At 44.3% G+C, this 20,272-nt stretch overlaps 1 protein-coding gene across 1 annotated transcript in view; it reads left to right on the forward strand.

The window, feature by feature from the left end:
• mybpha (myosin binding protein Ha) overlaps positions 1-15,756 on the forward strand; it is a 55,026-nt gene extending 39,270 nt beyond the window's left edge. The window contains exons 8-12 of the mRNA XM_079493883.1: positions 467-603; positions 9,474-9,660; positions 10,283-10,332; positions 14,928-14,975; positions 15,472-15,756. Of these exons, the coding sequence (XP_079350009.1) occupies positions 467-603; positions 9,474-9,660; positions 10,283-10,314 (356 nt within the window). The 3' untranslated portion in view covers positions 10,315-10,332; positions 14,928-14,975; positions 15,472-15,756. The remainder of the gene's footprint in view (positions 1-466; positions 604-9,473; positions 9,661-10,282; positions 10,333-14,927; positions 14,976-15,471) is intronic.
• The last annotated feature ends 4,516 nt before the right edge of the window (positions 15,757-20,272 follow it).

A 20,272-nucleotide genomic window follows, 5' to 3' on the forward strand; every position in this document is an offset into this window, starting at 1 on the left:
GTAAAGTAAAAGTACCTCAACATTCTACATTAGTACTTGAGTAAATGTACTTAGTTACTTTACAGCAGTGGTTTTCAACCAGTGGGACGGGGACCACCAGTGGTCCTTGAGGGGGTTCCAGGTGGTCCCCAGCTAAATGCTGGAGAGTTGGTAACCAATTGGACCTTTATAGATCTTTAACTCTCTCAAGAGTTAAATCATTGTTAAACATGCATGGTCTGCATTACTTAATTTACAAGAAGTCTACGGGAGGTGGACGCTTTTCAGACAGGGCATTAGTCCAACATTCATCCGCATGTCGATGGAATTGTGGACAAACTCCAAAAAAAACTTTAGTTTTGGGTCAGCAAGTCTAAATCTCATCAAATGGTGGTCCGTGGCTCAAATGCCAAATAAATAAAGGGCCTTGATATGAAAAAGGTTGAAAACCACTGAACCAGACGTTGTTTGTTCTTGTGACACACAGCCATAGTCTACAACCCCCCTGAGTACAAGGAGCGTGACTACACCGAGGCCCCCAAGTTCACCACCCTGCTCAACGACCGCGCCACCACCGTGGGGTACAACGCCAAGCTGCTCTGCTCCGTACGCGGATACCCCAAGGTATGGTTACGACGCTCAGACACACACGCACGCACGCACGCACGCACACGCACACGCACACACACAGTTATAGGGTATAAGTACCCTATAATGCAGTGATTGTCAAATTAAAGATGGAGTGCCGTGATTTTTTTCCACCCTAAAACATGATCATCAGTTCTTATTGTTATATAAGGAGGTATAATCTTTTCAAAAAAGTGTACAGTATTTGTTAAAATGTTGTTTTTATGTGGGCACGCCCACCAGTTCATTAAGTATGCCTGGTTTGCCTGGTGGGTGGTGATGGGTGGTGATCCACCTGAACTGAAGTCGCACCCACAGCTGTAGTTATCACCTATCATAAAGGGGGAAGGGTTAGGGGAGGGGCTGATAGTGTGATGTCACTATATTACTGTTTATTTCATTGGCCCGTTTGACTGTCAAGGGTTCAGCCTCCAGGAAGAAACCCTAAATACAAAGTTAATACACCATTGCACATACAAACGACTCCAGGGTGTGTAATGAAGTACTGTCACCTCATAGACACATGGAAAACTGGAAAAATACAAAAATTGTGGCACTCCATCTTTAACTTCCAGGGTCCATTTGGTTCCATTTCCAACACTGCAGTGTTTTGGCAGCGCGCCTGTTGGTGCTTATGGGCGGCATACATAAAGAAAGTAACTGCTGGGGGAAATACGGCACTGGGGGACTGCGCCGGGGTCTAGACCAGGGGTTCTCAACCCGTGGGTCGCGACCCCTCGGGGGGGTCGACAAATTATTTTGGGGGGTCCCCAAATTATTTTAAAAAAAAAGTTATTTTTTGTTTTTTTTTGCAACTGAATGGCTGGAAAGTGGAAATGAAGAGTTTACATATAGTACACATAGTACATGCATACACCTTCCCTAATGATTATATCTGGTTTCAGTATTTATTTATGGTGTATTGTCTCTATTATTAAGGTTATTGTAGCAGTACATTTATATTGGGGGTCGGGAGGGGGTGGGGCGGGGGTCCCGAGACATTGCCAAAGCATTTCCGGGGGTCCCCGGCCAAAAACGTTGAGAACCCCTGGTCTAGACGATGTGGAGAAAGCTACGTGAAGACAATTTGCCAGACCTCACCTCAGCAAATGTACTTGTGTGTGACAATGAGAAGCTAGGCTGCGCGTCCTGCTGTTTTGTGATGGGTGTATGATAGGGTTGGGTTCAATTAATATACAGTACAGCAATAATCGTATCGTTTATTCTACCCGATAATGGCATCATGGCGTCATTATTAAAAATCAACACGTATCGATTCACGATACATATTGTATCGTGGCCTCTGTATCGTCGGATGCCACAGACGAAAAACCGTCTAAGTCCACACTATTGATCCATAATGTATAAATGATAGATAAGGGTTCAGGACAACGAGGCCTTTTCGTGGAGGGGTCAGAATGAAATTTGGACTTAGACTGTTTTTCGTCTGTGGTACTCGTATGTCTCGATCGTGAGGTTGTTGGCAATACCCAGCGCTAGTTATAGGGCTCTGAGAGTGTAAAAGTGGACCCAAATGACATTAATTTTACACTTTCACTCATTGACATGGACTCTCTAAAGTGTGATTATGTTCACAAACCTCCTTGGGTTGATCAATCGCTCTATGCCATTGCAAATCCACTCCCTGCCACAACCAAAGTCTCCGCTCCCCATCTAATATCCTGAATCACAATGGCTTTAATTCCCATGTAGCGTGCCCGCACCGATAGTCGCTGACAGCTGCTTAATTGGCTGGTATTCTGGCACGTAACTGACTGGCATTTAAATGGTGACCTGTACACTACAGTAGCGTACGGTTCCCATCTAGAGATCAGATACACGAGGCAGCTAATGTAAGCTGGCGGAGATATCATCGTGATAATGTCAAGTCAAGGAAGTCAGGGTGCATCCTTGGCACAGGGAAGATGCTCACGTTACCATGCTGCCGTACAGTGGCGTGCACAGACATTTAGAGGGGCAGGTGCTCAAGTTAAAAAAGGGCACCTTGTGCAGCGCGTGGAACCGGCCGGTTGCCTTAATCCATTTTGGGCGGGAACCCCTTTTGGTGTTAGCATTATGTTATGCTTTAGCTATTGAAAAATAGCAGATCTACAAGTTCATAGCGCGCCACCGAGTGGCGCGCTATATACTTGTAGGTCTGCTATTTTTGAAAAATCAAAAAAAAAGAAGAAAAAAATAAGTTTTTTTTTCTTTTTTTTTCAAAAGGGCACATTGCCAAAAGGGTAGGGGGTGCTCTAGCACCCCCTAGTGTCTATCTGTGCACGCCACTGCTGCCGTACATCTGTGCTGCCCTACAAAGCCTCAGTGCAGTAACTCATATGAATAGAAATGTAAATGAAAAATTGGTTTAAAAGCGTTTCAACTGGTCAGCCAAATGGGAAATGGTGAATTTATATAGCGCCTTTATCCAAGGCGTTTTATATAGATTGTCCATTACATTCACCTATTCACACACACATTCATACACCGATGGCGGCGGAAACCATGCAAGGTACCAACCTGCTCATCGGGAGCAATTAGGGGTTTTGCTCAAGGACACTTCGACACTAACTCTGGGGGAGCCCAGGTTCGAGCTGGCAACCTTGCGGTTGCCATCCGGCCACTCTACCCCTGAGCCACCGCCGCCCCAAATGATATATCGGCATAGAAGTGATATTACACCAGGGGTTCCCAAACTGTGGTGCGTGCGCCCCTTGTGGTGCACAAAGCAAACGCTCTCTAGGGGGTGCATGAAATGAAAAGGGTAATGGAGGTTTCGTGGTGTTATTTAACACAAACGGCAAAATCCTGTAAACGCCGTAAGGAGATGTATAGAGCAGCTGTGGGAGTACACAGCAGCTGCATGTCTCTTAGTGCAGTGACATTCTGTGATTATTTGCCATAATCATTCAAAAAATGTTATAGTTTTTGGCCAAATACAACGAGACTTAGTGTTGGGGGGTGCGTCAGCTAGGTCGGGAGGTAACAGGGGGTGCACGGCCAAAAAGGTTTGGGAACCGCTGTATTACACTAATAGAGGGTATCTACGTGACATCATCATCATACCCGGAATTTATGTGGGAACGCCTACTGAGTGGCAAAAAAAACAACTTTCTGGCATGGACAGCCCATACATCCAAAGATAAAAGTCCTATCTGATTGCATTGAATAATGTTAAACTCACTTTGCCACTCGATATGCCACTCACTTGTATAACTGTATGTGCATACCCTCTATTGTTTATCTGTTCTTGAGGAATTTTTTTATCCCCCAAAATCACGAAGACTAAATTGACTTTTCTTTGGACACAAATAAGTCGCCGTCGTCGTGTCCAAAAATGTAGTTACTGCACTTTGGCTTTGTCAGGCAGTGTGGGTCAGACATTATGTACTGCAGTGTGGGTCAGACATTATGTACTGCAGTGTGGGTCAGACATTATGTACTGCAGTGTGGGTCAGACATTATGTACTGCAGTGTGGGTCAGACATTATGTACTGCAGTGTGGGTCAGACATTATGTACTGCAGTGTGGGTCAGACATTATGTACTGCAGTGTGGGTCAGACATTATGTACTGCAGTGTGGGTCAGACATTATGTATTGCAGTGTGGGTCAGACATTATGTATTGCAGTGTGGGTCAGACATTATGTACTGCAGTGTTTTCGATGACGTGTCACTGTTGTGCAACACCGAGGATTATGCGCAACAAGCGCATCTAGGCTGTGGAGCGATGTGATCCGTTTTCATATCACTCATTTGACGGAGATGAATCAATCTCCGTCTCGGGCACATGACCGTGCACTTGAACTTGACGGTGATTTACGTCATGGGCCCTTAAAGTGTTTTAATCAGCTTCAGTTTTATAGTGGTCCGATTTTGTCTCGTGTTTCATCACTTCCAATTTCATGTCTTTATCCTGCATTCTATGGGCTCCATTTTGTCACCGCTAAACCCCTTATCCCTAAACTTCTTTGCCTTTTTTTACTATTTTGAAAAACATTTTTGAATAGTTCAACTAGCCAATCTACATTGACACGTTGTGAGCTTGTAGACTGGCCATTTTAACTATTCAAAAATGTTTTGCAAAATAGTAACAAAAGGCAAAGAAGTTTAGGGATAAGGGGTTTAGCGGTGACGAAAATGGAGCCCTAGATGTTCTGAGCTGGAGAGATGGGGGAATACCCCTATTAATGAACAAACACTACACATGATTATTAATTACATCTAAACAAAATAATATCACTTGTCCCACCTTTAAGTAATATCATATGAAATGAATTAAGTAAGTGGGTCGAAGGGCTTATTGCCGCTATCAGCTTTCACCAAGGACGTCTTATTAGGTTATAACTTGTAACCTGGATGGACGTACTTCCTAGAGCAGGGAGATGGATTGCTGAGAGGGAGAGCACTGTAAGCACAACTTGTCATGATAAGTGTTGACATATTTTCATATTAAGTTAAAATGTATTTTGGCAACTTGGGCTGAGGGAGAGCACAGATTGTGCTCCGGTGTAAGCACAACTTGTCATGATAAGAGTTGACATTATTTTCATTTTAAGTTTAACGTGTATACAGTTGCAACTTTTGTGCTGAGGGAGAGCACAAGTTGTGCTTACACCGTGAGAAGGCACAACTTGAGAAAGTTGCCTGCCTTCAATTACCGCAATTAAAACATTACTATATACTTCATTGACTGGAGTCCCACAGGGCTCTATACTAGCCCCCCCCCATCTACACCAAATCTGTTTGCCAAAAATAGTCAATCTCCAAGCTCACAACGTTCAGTATAATGTTGAGGCATGCATTTGTACTTTGCTTGAGTATTTCCAATTTCCAATACTTCTACTCCACTACATCTCGGATACAAATATTCAACTTTTACATTTATAAACTTTTGTTACTATAGTTACTTTGTTGATTTCTATTATTATTACAAAACATAGGCTACACTAACCACTTCAGCTCTACATACATTTCCATTTGAAATTAGTCGATGTACGACTCGAGATTGTGAGCTTGTAGATCTTCTATTTTCAAAAGACTTTTATACATTTGAAAACTTGAAACGGGACATTCTGCATTATGAGTACTTTTACTTTTCGTACTTTAAGTACATCTTGATGTCAATACGTTTGTACTTACTCAAGTTAATTTTGAATTCCGGACTTTTACTTGTAACAGAGTACTTTTATGTCACGATATTCGATTACTTTATCCACCACTAGTTATGAGAGACTCGTCATGAGTCTGTAGATTTGCTATTTTTGGTGAATTAAATGTTTGCCTCAGAAAATGGACGTCTGGTTTTCAAGTTGTTGAAGAATCTCTAGCCTTAAGCTTGTCGTTCTTGCTATATGACCCATATTGAACCATGTGCGTGTGTTGTATAGCGTGCCCAATGAGGTCTTAAGGTTCGACATAAGCCCTCATGTCGAACAGAGATCTTGGCTAGCTCTGGTATGTCTCTGTGGGCTGTCTCAGTATGTGTCAGATCTGGACTTGGCGGTCGCCTCTCTGGTTAAACATAATCTTTACAGTTGTCTGTCCCTTACTGACGCAGATGGCTTCGGGTGGCAGGTGATGATTTGTCCTTGGCTGGCTCACCCCAGAGAGGGAGCGATCGAGAAGGCACGGGGCGCTGGGCAGACTGACCCGGCGCGGTGGGCAGGGTTCTGCATGCATGGTGACTGGCACAGGGCTGCCCCTATAGTGCTGAGCGCCGCATGGAGAACTGAAGGAAGCACTGAAGGAGAAGATGATCAGGGTAGAGATGAGGGACATGAGTGATAGAGGAGGAAGGAGGAAGCACAGGGTGTTAGGCTGGCAGGGGAATTGTGTTTCAAGGACAGCTGAAGAGGGCCTTCAAGAGGGCACGCACGCACGTGTGTGTGTGTAGAGTGTTGTTGTCTGTGTCTATGTGTGGTTTTGCCTTTTAATGTGTGCACGTGATCTCATGTGGTGTGTGGGTTACTAAATTCAGAGGTAAGCTGTGGGTTCAGCGGTGGTGGTCCGAGCGCTCGCTTGCATTTCCGTGATGACTGCGGTGGTGATGCCCTAATCCAGGTTGGATCTACCAACATACATAGCTGGACTGTCCCTGTCTAAATGAGTCCACTGTGTGTATATATCTCTGCCAGGCTTGGGTTCTGCCAGCAAAGCAAACCTAACTGGAGCAGCTGTTTGAAAGCCTACCCAGTAACCCTAGCTGGACCGTGGACACAATGCTTGTTACTTTGTGTTTGCGTTCGTTCGTGTGTGTGTGTGTGCAGCATAAGTGAGTGTTTCTTCCATGTTCTCTGGTCTCATCTGTATTGACTCCAGAGCTACAGCAGAGAGGCATAATAATAGAAATTAGAGTCCGACAGATATATTGGTTTTAGCCGATATACCGGCCATTACGGTATTTGACTTTCTTTTTAGTGACATTGGTGAATCTGTATCAGCAATTTGAATATATAGGTTCAGCTTGTGTGTGTAGTTTTACTTGTTCGCTTGTTTGTTGCATAATCAAAGTTAAATGTTATCTTCATATGAAGTTTAATATATACTATACATTTGTATTTGTGATTATTTAATTTAATTATTAGTAGTAGTAGTATTTGTAGTATTTGCTCATGTGATAGAAAGGCCAAAATGAGACAGGATGGAAGGTCGAAACACAGGAGACATTCAAGATAGAGATATTTAAGCATGGCTGCTTTTCCTCTCTTCTCACAGCAGTTAGGCTGCCTGCTGCTGCTGCTGGAGGCACTATTTTTGCCACCCGACCGACTAACCACTGCTATCAGTGTAACTGTAGATAGATACCCACACACACACACAGAGTGCGTGTGCGTGTGTGTGTGAAACAAAGTAATTGTAACATCTCTTGGGAGGAGGTTTCCTTCATCCTCGTCACACGCTATTTTTAGCCTTTTTCACCCCTCCGTCAGCAGTGCCATGGAGTTGGTAGATCTGTGACCGATGAGTGATCTTGCCAGCATGGTTTGGTCAAAGACGCTAGAATGAAACAGACATCGCGCAACTTTGACCGATTTCCTGCATCTGTGTCGCGTGAGTGCCCGTGACACCCAGACAGACCAGAAGCTAACGTTTCTTACCTCACCTTCCTAGGAAAGAAGGATTAAACTATGTATGAAATCAATGTTGCTGCTTTGAAATCCACACGTGGAGGCGTTAAAATCCCAGCACCAGCTAAACTTTAGCCTGTTATGGTCCGGAGAACCGCGCCGCTAAATGTTCAAGCTGAGGGTAAACCCAGAGCTGCACATTACTGGGCACGGGGGGGAAAAAGGCTTCAGTTACTCCCACTCGACGCAATTCTAATTCCCGGAAACACGCGCGCGCACAAGGTTGGCAGCATTGTGGTTTGATATTGTCATTACATATCGCATATTGTGTTCTGCACACCTATAGGAAATTAAAGCACAGGCTCCGCTTTTGCTGGCCCTGTGAGTCATGGCAGAATGACATCACTCCATCTCTGATAACTGCCGTCATGCAGTGATAAAAGCAGGCGTTGACACTGCGCAAAAAGCATGGAATATGGATGTGTATATTACAGGAAACTCCCGTTAAACTTTCCAACAAACTCCGGTAAACTCCCGAATTGTACCATCACACCTGTATGTTACCGTAAATTAACTGTATATGCCCTCTAAACTTGAGGTTTACGGGCAAAATACAGTGCCCATAATTGCCCGTTAACTCCTCTTTTCACGCAGTGTGATTTGACTGAATTGCTTCTCTATAGCGTGTGCCAACGTGTACGTCACCAAGAGGGGGGCGGCGTCTGAAAAGCTAGGGACGGCCCTCTCGTGGGCATTAAATTCTAGCCCACATCACTCAGAATAGAGTGACGGTGGTATGTTTTTGTAAATATTGAGCTCGTTCTTGGCGACAACATAGTGAACCAACACCAGGATGGATAGAAAGAACGTAGGGCCAAAATACATTACAAGGACAAGGAAAATGTTGTGAACAAACACTGCTGTGCTTAGATACTTTGTTGAACGTTATGTCTCTGCGCCCGTGCGCCGATCCAAGCCATTCTACGTCTTTTTGTAAACTCGTCAATCTGGGTTCCTTGATACTGTCTCCATGCTGGAAAGCTGAAAATCTCATTCCGTTTTCTGGCTCATTCCCTCGACGTGACCTGCTGTGGCACTTATTTACTGAGCAAGTCTGCACCATTGTGAGGTCAGTTAAAAAAAAAGAACGTATACAAGCACACCTGATGGTCGCTCAATGTAAACAAACCAGACAAGCCAGCAAGTATGGCGGCCGCTACCACGTGACACATATGTTGACGCCCTCTCCAGGAGATTTTGTTACACCCTATAGAGCGTCGCAGTCCCGCCTCCTACCCTGGACCAGGAAATGAAACCCAATGCATTATTCTCATAGACATTTCTTAAAGTATTTATTTAAAGACGGTTACGCCGCGGACAAAGCCAACTCGAGTCGTGACAACTCATGACAACACAAACAATATTTTGGACCAAACAAATAATTACAAAGAAGAAAAACAACAACAAAAGTGTTGTAACCTGCCGTTTTTTTCTTCTCTCTAATTATTTGTTTGGTCCAAAATATTGTTTGTGTTGTCATGAGTTGTCACGACTCGAGTTGGCTTTGTCCGCGGCGTAACCGTCTTTAAATAAATACTTTAAGAAATGTCTATGAGAATAATGCATTGGGTTTCATTTCCTGGTCCAGGGTAGGAGGCGGGACTGCGACGCTCTATTGACGAGGCAAAACCATCAACAACGAAATCTATACCGTGTTGTACGTACATCCGGCGGTGACATCAGTCGTTAACCCCTTCCTTCCTTCCTCCCCCTGGCCCTGCATGTGCTCTCCTCTCAGCCCAAGGTGGAGTGGTTGAGAAACAAGATTGTCATCGGTGACGACGCCAAGTACCGGCAGATCTCCAAACAGGGCGTGTGCTCCCTGGAGATCCGCAAGCCCAGCAACTTTGACAGCGGCATATACACCTGCAGAGCCAAGAACGCCCAGGGAGAGGCCACCGTCTCCTGTAGGTTAGACATCAAAAGTAAGTATCATCATTCACCACCAGGGATATAGATACAGGGATGAATTTGACATGTATCCAGTGCACAGCAATTAAGCGCCAGCATTAATTAATCCCTCGCTAGCGTATTGCCAAGGTTTTATCGCGCGTATCACTTACTTTGAAGATCCAAATATCCGTAATGGCATGTTACAATTACAAACTGCTATGTGTGGTCTCATGCCCGGGTGTTGTTGTGTCGGTCGGTGGTGGAAAAAGGCGACCGCGAGTGTCAGCCTGCCTGCTACAGCCCGTTGAAAACCCTTGTATTCACCAGAAACGGCCCCTCAATGTCGTTTCTGAGATACAGAGCTGTGAATGGTGGGCTTAGACTGGAAGTGGATGCGCACGCGCATGTTCAAAATGGCCGCGGCCACAGTGTCCCACTGTGTTGATGCGGGTAGCAACATCAGCTAGCATTATGATCCGATCAAAAAATGGATTAAACAATACAAACCCGAGAATCTTGGGTTTGGCGGACTAGGGTACTAATTTACACCCTCGTGTTCCTCGTTTGCGGCGGGCAGACGGTTAAGTCTTTTTTCAATGACTTTGAAATGTATAGGCGATTAAAAGGAAATTGTGCTCTGCTTTGTTCCCACAGAGGTCACTCTTCCAGAGGAGAAGGAACAATAATTGAACACCCACCCAAAGGTAACAATACAAATAAAATAAAAATCACACCCTGTGTGAAGTGAGGGGCGCCTGGTAATGTTACATCTCTGTAATGTTTGTTTAAAGACTTGACTGCTACTCTATGTTTTGTTTTTAAAGTGCTCTGAACAAACATTTAAAAAGTCCATAGACTTGGCTGCCAATATGACATAATTCTGAAAGCCAGTGGGTGGAAGGGCTAGCGCCCCTCAAAAAGAACAGTGTAGAATGTCAGACTGCAGTAATCCTGTCGTTGGACATGGCAACCCCATTTCTCCTCTCTCAACAAGTGTTGTATTTGGTCTCTGTCAGACTCAGGACCGAACACCCACTAAAGAGCACCTCCTGCTGGCAGACCTGGACTCAAGTCATTAGCGCCAGTTAACAATTTAAGCTCATAGATCGACTGTTTTCACAGGATGTTCGCATATTTTTTTCCGATCATGACATGCCCAGAATAATTAACGCTAGGATTCGTGTGGTTAACAGACCACATGCATCCACATGCCCACCAACTTCCCCCTCCACCCCCCCCCCCCCCCCCCCTCCCCATTCCCCGTGTCCATCCGGCCATCATCTCACCTCTGGTAATTAAGCTCTGCTTTGGGATGCAGTAATGTGTCAAAGATTAATGCTGGTCAAACTGCAGCGCTAAATGACCTATGTAATGTTTATTCAGCTTTGATACATCTATAATTGTGCTCGTCAGGTGGCCATGTTCAAGTGTGGGATTTGACGCTCTGTTTTAAGCTGTTTAAATACGCGAGTGGTTTACCATTTCAAGGAGAGCCAGATGAGTATGCACTTCTACCTCGAGTCGAGCTATTCTGAGCCCTTCTTCTGAGCTCCACTCCTGATGCGAGGTGAAGAAGAAAGGACGGAGCAAAGAAGGAACAGAAGAAACACAGAAAACTAAGAAACAGACAGACAGAGACTTCTAACATGTACAGGAGCAGTATTGTAAACAAGTCAGGACAGATTTCCATAGGGTCGATGCAGAGGATAAGTGGAGAGGAAATGAGGATTGCTTTTTACTTAGTGTATAAGGACATGCCAGGGTGGAGTGAGGCTTTTTATGGCACGATGTAACACTCTATAGGCTATCGCCTTACACTACCAGTGTACATTCAGACTGTGAAACACTGTGTAGGCTATCACCTTACACTAAGTGTACATTCAGAACTGTGAAACACAGTTTCACAGTTCTGTGTGGAGTTTGCATGTTCTCCCTGTGTCCCCTAGGGTAGGTACCCTCACAAAAAACATGCAGTAATCCTGGTCTCTAAACTGCCTCCCCCTGGCCAGCCGGGGCGCCTGATGGAGGGGAGGGGAAAGGAAATGGTTAGAATAACGTGTTCCTTCCACGCGCTACGTCCAACCAGGGAAACTCCCCCCTGTCAGGTGTAAAGGAGCAACTTGGACACTCAGGCATGAAGGAAGCATGAGTTCAAGTCCGTTGCTCTCCCCATGTCCCCCATATATGGGGACTAGGTTGGCGGAGGGTGTGTAGAGCACAGGATCACATTAGATAATTGACACAGGGGTGAAAAATGGGTTACAAAATTGTGGGATAAAAAAATATTTAACAGACTGTGAAACACTGTGTAGGCTATCACCTTACACTACCAGTGTACATTCAGACTGTGAAACACTATGTAGGCTATCACCTTACACTACCAGTGTACATTCAGACTGTGAAACACTATGTAGGCTATCACCTTACACTACCAGTGTACATTCAGATCCCATGTAAACACTGCTAACACATCAACTCATAATGCCTCGCAGCATGTACACATTCAATGCTCAGCTCTCGTCTCCGTTAGCGTATAATTCAAAATCGTCCCCCAGTAACTTGCCACAGACCGAGTCCTCCATGCACCTCTCCCTCTTTCCTCTCTTCTTTATGTCCCTGACGTAGTTTTCCTTCACAATTTACCAATTTACAATTTTGCGTTTTTCCGCATTGTGAGCTTGTAGATCATCTATTTTCAAATGGCCGAAGTCCCGAAATGAGGGGATCCATAGTGTCTTAGAATAACCCCATCAGACCTGCATCACAGCCAAACGGTGTTCACATTACCATGAGTCAACAGGCATCAGTGAGAAGAGGTAAGAATGGGTTTAAGAGAAGAGGCCAATAAGGAGCGGCAGAAAGCCACTGCTGACGTGACAGACAGATCCTGCACTTGGTGCCACTCACTCACTCACTCACTAACTCACTCACTCACTCAATCACTCACTCACTCACTCACTCACTCACTCACTGACGTAACCCATGTCCAGAGCCGGACTTACCGTTGGGCTAGGGTGGGCCGAAGCCCGGGGGCCCCCGACTAGGGGGTCCCCGGGGCCCGACTAGTTAAATCCAATTCAAAGTTAAATCCAATTCAAGTGAAATGTGTGTATTGCTATTGTATTTAGTTGTATTATGGTTAAACCATTGAGAGCTTCTGCCTGCCTGCCTCTCTTTTTAGGGGCCTGGGTACCCCAAAATAAAAACAAAATAGCCCACATTTTTTCCGGCCTCGCAGCTGCGCCGCTCGGCCAAATCGCCGAAAAATCAGCCGCGCGGCTCTGCCGCGCGCCCCAAGGGGGGCCCTCAAATTTGCTCCAGCCCGGGGGCCCTCAGCAAGGTAAATCCGGCTCTGCCCATGTCTCCTGCCTGTTGACTCAAGTGACTATCACCACCTTAACGGGGAATTCACACCGGTCGTTACTGTCCCTCTGCTTTATGGCAAAACGCAATAAAAAAACGTGTCCAAGGTTATGAGTGACACGACACCTCAGTCTTATAAATAAGCGAGCTGTAGTGGTGCAGCGAGAGCTCCGCTGCCACTAGGAGGCACTATTCGGCTGTGCCAAGCAGGAGAGTTCTCAGGCAGGCAAGGTGAAGTACTCCCAAGTACTACTTGCTTGTCTATGGCAGCTTGTTTGTAAAGGATGTCTTTCTTACAGCCCATAGTGCATTGTGTTTGTGTGTGCATAAGTTTCTCTTGCTGCGTTGCCAGTTTTGCAAGAGAAACAAGTGGCCAGGTCTATATGAAAACAAGCACAAATGAAAATAGCTGATCTACAAGCTCACAGGGACACATTGTTCCGTTATTTAAAAACACATTGAGAATAAATCGAAATATTTTGAATATTTTTAAAACATTTTAATTAAAAAAGGCACACAATATGTTCAGATGGATGTCTGTGGACAATTACATATTAATCTGGGGTTCCTTGATGTGAAGAAATGTGGAAGCAAGCCCAAATAAGCAACTACTATACACTTTAGAATCAAGCCCAAACAAACATCAACCAGCAACTACCAATAATTTATTTGCAACTGACTTTACAGAAAAAACAAGTCAAAGCTTATAATTAGCAGACATGGCAACACGGCCTGTGTACAGTATACGCCTAGTCTATGCCAATATTATTTCTTCTTCTGAGCACAGTGCACTTCTGTTGAACTCTTCTAAACTTTGACGCTTCCCTTGGCTCCAGGGGTCATCGCCATGTTGGCTTGTGGTGGACATTTTTGTCAACATATTGTTGACATACAAAATGAGTGGACAACAATATTACCAGAATCACATAAATAGATAGCCCTGAATGACAGGTCTGTGACTCTGAGTTAAGGGGGTCTTTGCAAATAAAACATTTGAGAACCACTAGTACTAGTTGGACTCCTAATATGCCATAGTGGCATAATGAATAATTGCCATACATATTGTGAAGAATACCTGGAGAAACCAAAATAAGAACATTATAATGATGTGTAACAGAAAATCAAACATTTTGCCACGGACAAGACCAAGTCTTTGCCACGGACACATTTGTCATGGGAAGGTGTGGAAAGCAGCGATAATTCATAGATCACGGCTTCCCAAACTTTTCAGCCCCTGACTCCTGAAATAATGCTGCCACTGACTCGAGATCGATGATGTTCTCAATGTCTTTATTGTGCCTTATATGGGTATAGAGGCCTCGTATAAGCCCCTTGGGCTTCTTGCCTCCTCCTGGCACTTTTCCTTTTATATATTATGTTATATGTTTTATTGTATTTTTTTACGTGCTAAATCTAAATCAAATCAAATCAAAAACATCTAATCAAATCAAAAGATCTAATCGAACCCCAACCTGGGATCCGCTCGTAATTCCGACGGCGCATTAGTACAAAGTGGCTTCATGTGTGGTTAGGCACAGGATTAGTAATGGGGGGAGTCAGACCAACGTGTCTGTCGGAATAATGCACCGTTTCCTATGTTTTGTTTTTAATTATTAAAAAATGTCATGATTTTTTCCCCCAGTGATTTCATCAATAAATAAAAAGAAAAATCTTAAGAAATTCCATAAATTAGAAAACAAATGTTTAAGAAAGTAGTGAAAATAGCCTATCTACAAGCTCATAACACAGATAGAATGGAAGCGACACATTGTGAGTTGCTCTATTTTCACTAGTTTGGGTCCCGGTCTCGACCAGAAAGGTTTGGAGACCCCTGCCATATACTGTACAATGCTCAGAATATGCCAGCGAAATACCGCCGCTAGTGTGAATCCGGCACAAACACGCCCAATTTAACCACCTGTTCTCTGTCTTACAGTGCTTTAACAAAAGGGCCGGCAGGAGTCTATGGGTCGTATGTTTGAAGGTAAGTCACGTGTTATTTTCTGTGGGTCTGTGTCAGGGCACAATTCTCCAGTTTTCTGAAATAAATATTTTCACGATTTTTCAGAGATAGCAGACCTCCAATCTCATAGCGCGCCACTCGGTGGCGCGCTACGAGCTTGTAGATCTGCTATTTTTCAATAGCTAAAGTATAACATAATGCTTAAAACACCAAAAGGGGTTCCCACCCAAAATGGGTCAACCCATTTAGACCTGCGGGCGCATCTGTGTCACCCTTATAGCATGTAGCTATACGAGCACAAATCCCAACAATAACACAAATCTTTGCTTCTGGAACAACATATTTTAGAGAGATAGGGGGCCAAATATATATCATTCTGTGGGTCCTTGACAATGAAAATAATAGTGTGCATGAGCACCACTGGTAAAGAAAACTGTTAGGATTTAGAAGACATTTTGTGTAGGATGTGTTCTCTCAATGGGTTCATGGGTGTTTCTCTGCCTGCTTCCTTCTCCAGAGTGACCGGGGAGATGACCTCTGACCTCTGTAGCCGTTGTGTACATAGTGAACGGAAACACCAAACACCTCGTTTTCAAAGCTATAGTGACATGTTTGTAGGGTTCTTTTGCCTTGTTTTCCTGCCTCATGTGTCTATTATTTTATGCCCCAAATGATAATTTGTCTATTTCATAAATAATAATGTTATGTACTACTTAATAAAATGTTGAACCCATGAACATGATTATAATAATGACTTTAAGAATACGGTATAATGTATTAAAGGTTTATTTTTGGACTCTCAGACAGAAATGGCCTTATTCCTTGTCGGTATCGTGTCTGCGACTAATCTTGCAAGCATATTTCTATGTGCACACTGCCAGCAGGTCAAGGAACTGATTCCATTCATATTTTGTAATAATAATAATATACAGTTTCACGAGATTAGCTGTTAACGGACATTTGCGTGCGTGCGTGCGTGCGTGCGTGCGTGCGTGCGTGCGTGCGTGAGTCCAGAGTCTGGAGGTGACTGAATGGAAACCAAGTCCAGTAAATGATGTGGTCAATATTTGTCTAGAGCCAAGACACGCCAAGTTTCCTGGGGTTCAGATGAAAGCCCAGCCTTAAAATGGACACGCATGCTACTGGGTTTGGGGTGTCGTCAGATTAGCCTGAACTCAATGAACTGCAGTATCCCTGCACTGGGTTCAATTTACAATTTACAATTTAGGCTTTTAGGAGACGCTCTTAATCCAGAGCGATTTACATTAGGCAAGAACAAAAAAGCATGGGAATACATCACATAATATATAAAATGCTTTTATCATGAAACATGCGTAAACTAAGAACGTAACTAGAACATATCTATATAATGACACTATACATATAAACTATACATACAGTATATACTATACTATGCTATACATATGTACTATGAAGTGCTATGACTACATACAATGCAATTATTGTGCTGTCTACATGACATGCTATAAGTCTGTTTCAAAGAGTCTAAGTCTAAAAAGTGCTATCTAAGGGGGTAGGGTAAGTGCTATGGGCCATGATGGAGTCTGAAAAGGTGGGTTTTCAGACTACGGCGGAAGATTGGGAGTGATGCTGCAGTTCTGATTGCAACGGGAAGTGCATTCCACAGTTTTGGGGCCAGAAGAGTTGGACTTGTCTCGGACACTGTAGCAGTTTAAACTGTGCCGGATAAAAAAGTACTGTAGTATACAGAAGAAACAAGGTGCATCAAGAAATAATAATAATAATAAACCGGGCAAACAAGGATAAACAAAAACATATATACAGTCGATCAGTGCGTCTCCTCAAGAAAAATCACACCCGTGTGAACTGAGTGGTGCAACTCAAAAACAAGACAAAAATAGTCAACAGTGCAAAACCAAACAAAAGTGTCCATTGATCAGTGCAAGAAAGCGTGAGATGTGAAAAAAAACAGCACAAGATACATGTATGCTCGGAAATGTTTTAAGAGGTCAGAGTCATGTTTTGACCAGGTGTTATGACCTTGGGTCATATGTGTAGGTTTCTTCCCTCTTGGTGTGTGTGTGGGTGTGACTGATTGAGTGAGTGACTGAGTGAGTACCAGCTTGTGTGAATGGTGAATGAGTGGTGGCTGAGTGTGACTGGCTGAGTGGTGGAACCTCACAGGTGATTGGCTCCTGGCTTCCTGGTCTGGAGTATAAAGCTGCCTACCTTCAGATCTTCAGAGGTCTTCCTCCATGCCAGTCTCCCAACAACACCAGTCTGGTGTTTTGAGTGCTTTTTGTTAGCCATTACCAGTATTTTAGGAAGTTTCACTGTCAACATGGTTTACTCCTGGTAATGTAGGGGTGGGTGTCCTTTCCTTTGGTTTCCTTGTTAATAGTGTGTTTCTTTAGTTGATGTTAGGTAAGATACCTGTGTTTGTTTTGTGTTTGGAGAAGCTAAGCATAGGTTTTCTTTTAGTTGAGTAATGTTCTGTACAGGTGCCCACCCTGAGGTAATTTATCCCATGTATTTGATGTAACTGTAACTTATGAAATAAACCACTGTACTTTGGCTTTTCAACTGGTGTTTGCTGATTATATTTGGGAACTAGGTAGGAGGGAGACCACTTTTGTGTTACACCTGGTGACCCCTAGGCCGGGTTGTAACACCAGGTTATGCTTTGATTGTCCTATATCCACTCCCACCAGCACGAGACCCCACAACAGAGCCTGCCTTTATCAGAAGCCTGCTCTGTTGTGTGTGTGTGTGTGTGTGTGTGTGTGTGTGTGTGTGTGTGTGTGTGTGTGTGTGTGTGTGTGTGTGTGTGTGTGTGTGTGTGTGTGTGTGTGTGTGAGTGAGAGAGAGAGTCTTCTGGAGTTGACTGAATGGAAACAAGTCCAGTAAATGATTTGGTCAATATTTGACTATTTCATCACTAGCAGCATGACAGCGTGTGTGCATACAGTGTACATTGACGGGACACGACAAACATGACTGTCACCCTGAACCAAGTACCGCCTCACACCGTCGTCCAATCGGAAACAGACAGGTTTCCGATTCCGAAAAAGAACAAAATGAAATTAAACAAAAATAAAATGATTCACAGGAGGCAGGCAGTGAACCAATCAGAACCAGACACAACCTAGCAGGAACCAATCGGAACCAGACACAACCTAGCAGGAACCAATCAGAACCAGACAACATATATAGTAACGGTGCTTAAACAACACTGCATGCAGTCGGAGTCAGAACATGCTGTTCACAATGCCGAGCGGTGGAGCTCTGATCGTCACTGTGCTGCTGTGTGTGTGTGAGACTGCCGGGGGCGCTCAGGAGCCCGACGTCAAGCTGAGCGACGTGTTGAGAGTGGTCAGAGTCCTGAGAGTCATGGTGGAAGACCTGAGGCTAGACAATGCAGGTTGGTTTATTATTAGAGATGCACGCACGATAATCGGTAACATATCGGAATCGGCCGTATCGGCCATAAGAATACCATATCGGATCGGTCTCAAAATAATCAAGATTATTTTCACCGATACAATCGATTATTTGCATTGCAAAAAAAGATTCAATACCGATTATTTGTATTGCAAAACGATAGGATAGGATACAAAGTCAAACGATCGATTTTTCAATGCACTTTAAATACCGTTATACCCCTACGACTCTGTGATGTTTATTCATTCATTTCATGTTCTCTCCTCAGATACGAATGTCAGGTTGAGTACCAGCCAGAAGCAGGTGGAAGTCCTCCAGACCAGACTGAGTCCCGGTGAAGACGGTGAAGACCCGTGGTCAGTGGCTCATACAGTACATACTCCAGTTTTAGGGGATAAGTTATCATATTCACCTACTGTACCACCGTCACCTTCGAAATGAGTCGAGGCCACCATACTCGCGCTGATGTCCTTCGGCATTAACTCATTTATCGCCAATTGCGCCTTTTCAAATCAAATCAAATCAAATCAAAGTTTATTTGTATAGCACATTTACATTGACCGAAGACAAACCAAAGTGCTGAACAAGAGCATGTAAAAGAAAAACAAAACAAAAAAACGGTGATCAACTGCGTCCAATATGCTCTCATAACACTCCGGTTCCGGTGCGGTAAGAAAAGAAAACCCAGAAATGGAAAATCTGTGAATCAAGGTGTGATTCACAATGTTAATGATTTTTTTCAGACCCCCAGTTCTAGGAAACACAGAATGGGGGGACTTTTTTATTATTTCCACACAACATCTCTAAGGTATATTAATGACATAGTAAAATGGTGAAAATGAGCGGTATTCCCCTTTAAACATGTTTGAAGGACTTTTGATGTTTTGTAAAACCAGCATGTCCATCCATCCATCCATCTTCGACCGCTTATCCGTAGTCGGGTCGCGGGGGCAACAGCTCCACCAGAGTGCTCCAGACTTCCCTCTCCAGAGCAACATTAGTGACTTCCTCCTGGGGGATTCCGAGACGTTCCAAGGCCAGTGAGTCGATGTGTTTCCTCCAACTGCGCCTTGGTCTGCCCCGGGGTCTGCTCCCAGTGGGACGTGCGTCGAGGACCTCCCTAGGGAGGCGCCCGAGAGGCATCCTAACCAGATGCCCGAACCACCTCAGCTGACTCCTTTCCAGGCGAAGGAGCAGCGGTTCTACTCCGAGCACCAGCATGTCATGAAACCTTTAAGCCCTAACTCAGGACTGCATTTACGTTTAGCTGCTGCAACCATACACTGATCCAGAGCCTTCAGACCAGACTTGAAGACCTTGAAGACCAGGTCCAGATGATCCAGACCAGACTCAGTACCTCTGAAGGCAAGGTGAAGAACTTAGAACGTAAAGGTAATTAGACCAGAATGATGTTCTGTCAATACATGTACTGTATGAGATGGCACTGTTGAACAATGTCTTACATGGGGCTTAAATGGGGCACAGTGGCGCAGTCGGTATAGCCTCACAGCTAAAAGGTTCGGGTTTGATTCCGGACGCTGTGGGTGCTGGGGCGTGTTCTCTCCTCCGCTTCATCAGTGCCCATACCCGAGGTGGGGTTGGCGGAAGTGCCTTTCTGTGTGGATGTTCTCCCTGTGTCCCGTAGGGTAGGTAGGTACCCTCACAAAAAACATGAAGTAATCTTGGTCTTTATACTGCCGCCGAGAACTTGTTGGAATAACGTGTTCCTTCCACGTGCTACGTCCAACCAGGGAAACTCCCCCCTGTCAGGTGACAAGAAGCGGCTTGGACTCCTCATGCATTGAAGGAGGGAGAGGGTGTAGCGTCCAGGATTACATTAGATAATTGACACTGGGTGAAAAATGGGTTACAAAAATCGTGGAATTAAAATGTAT

Source organism: Electrona antarctica (assembly GCF_951216825.1).
Source record: "Electrona antarctica genome assembly, chromosome: 2".
NCBI lineage: Eukaryota > Metazoa > Chordata > Actinopteri > Myctophiformes > Myctophidae > Electrona > Electrona antarctica.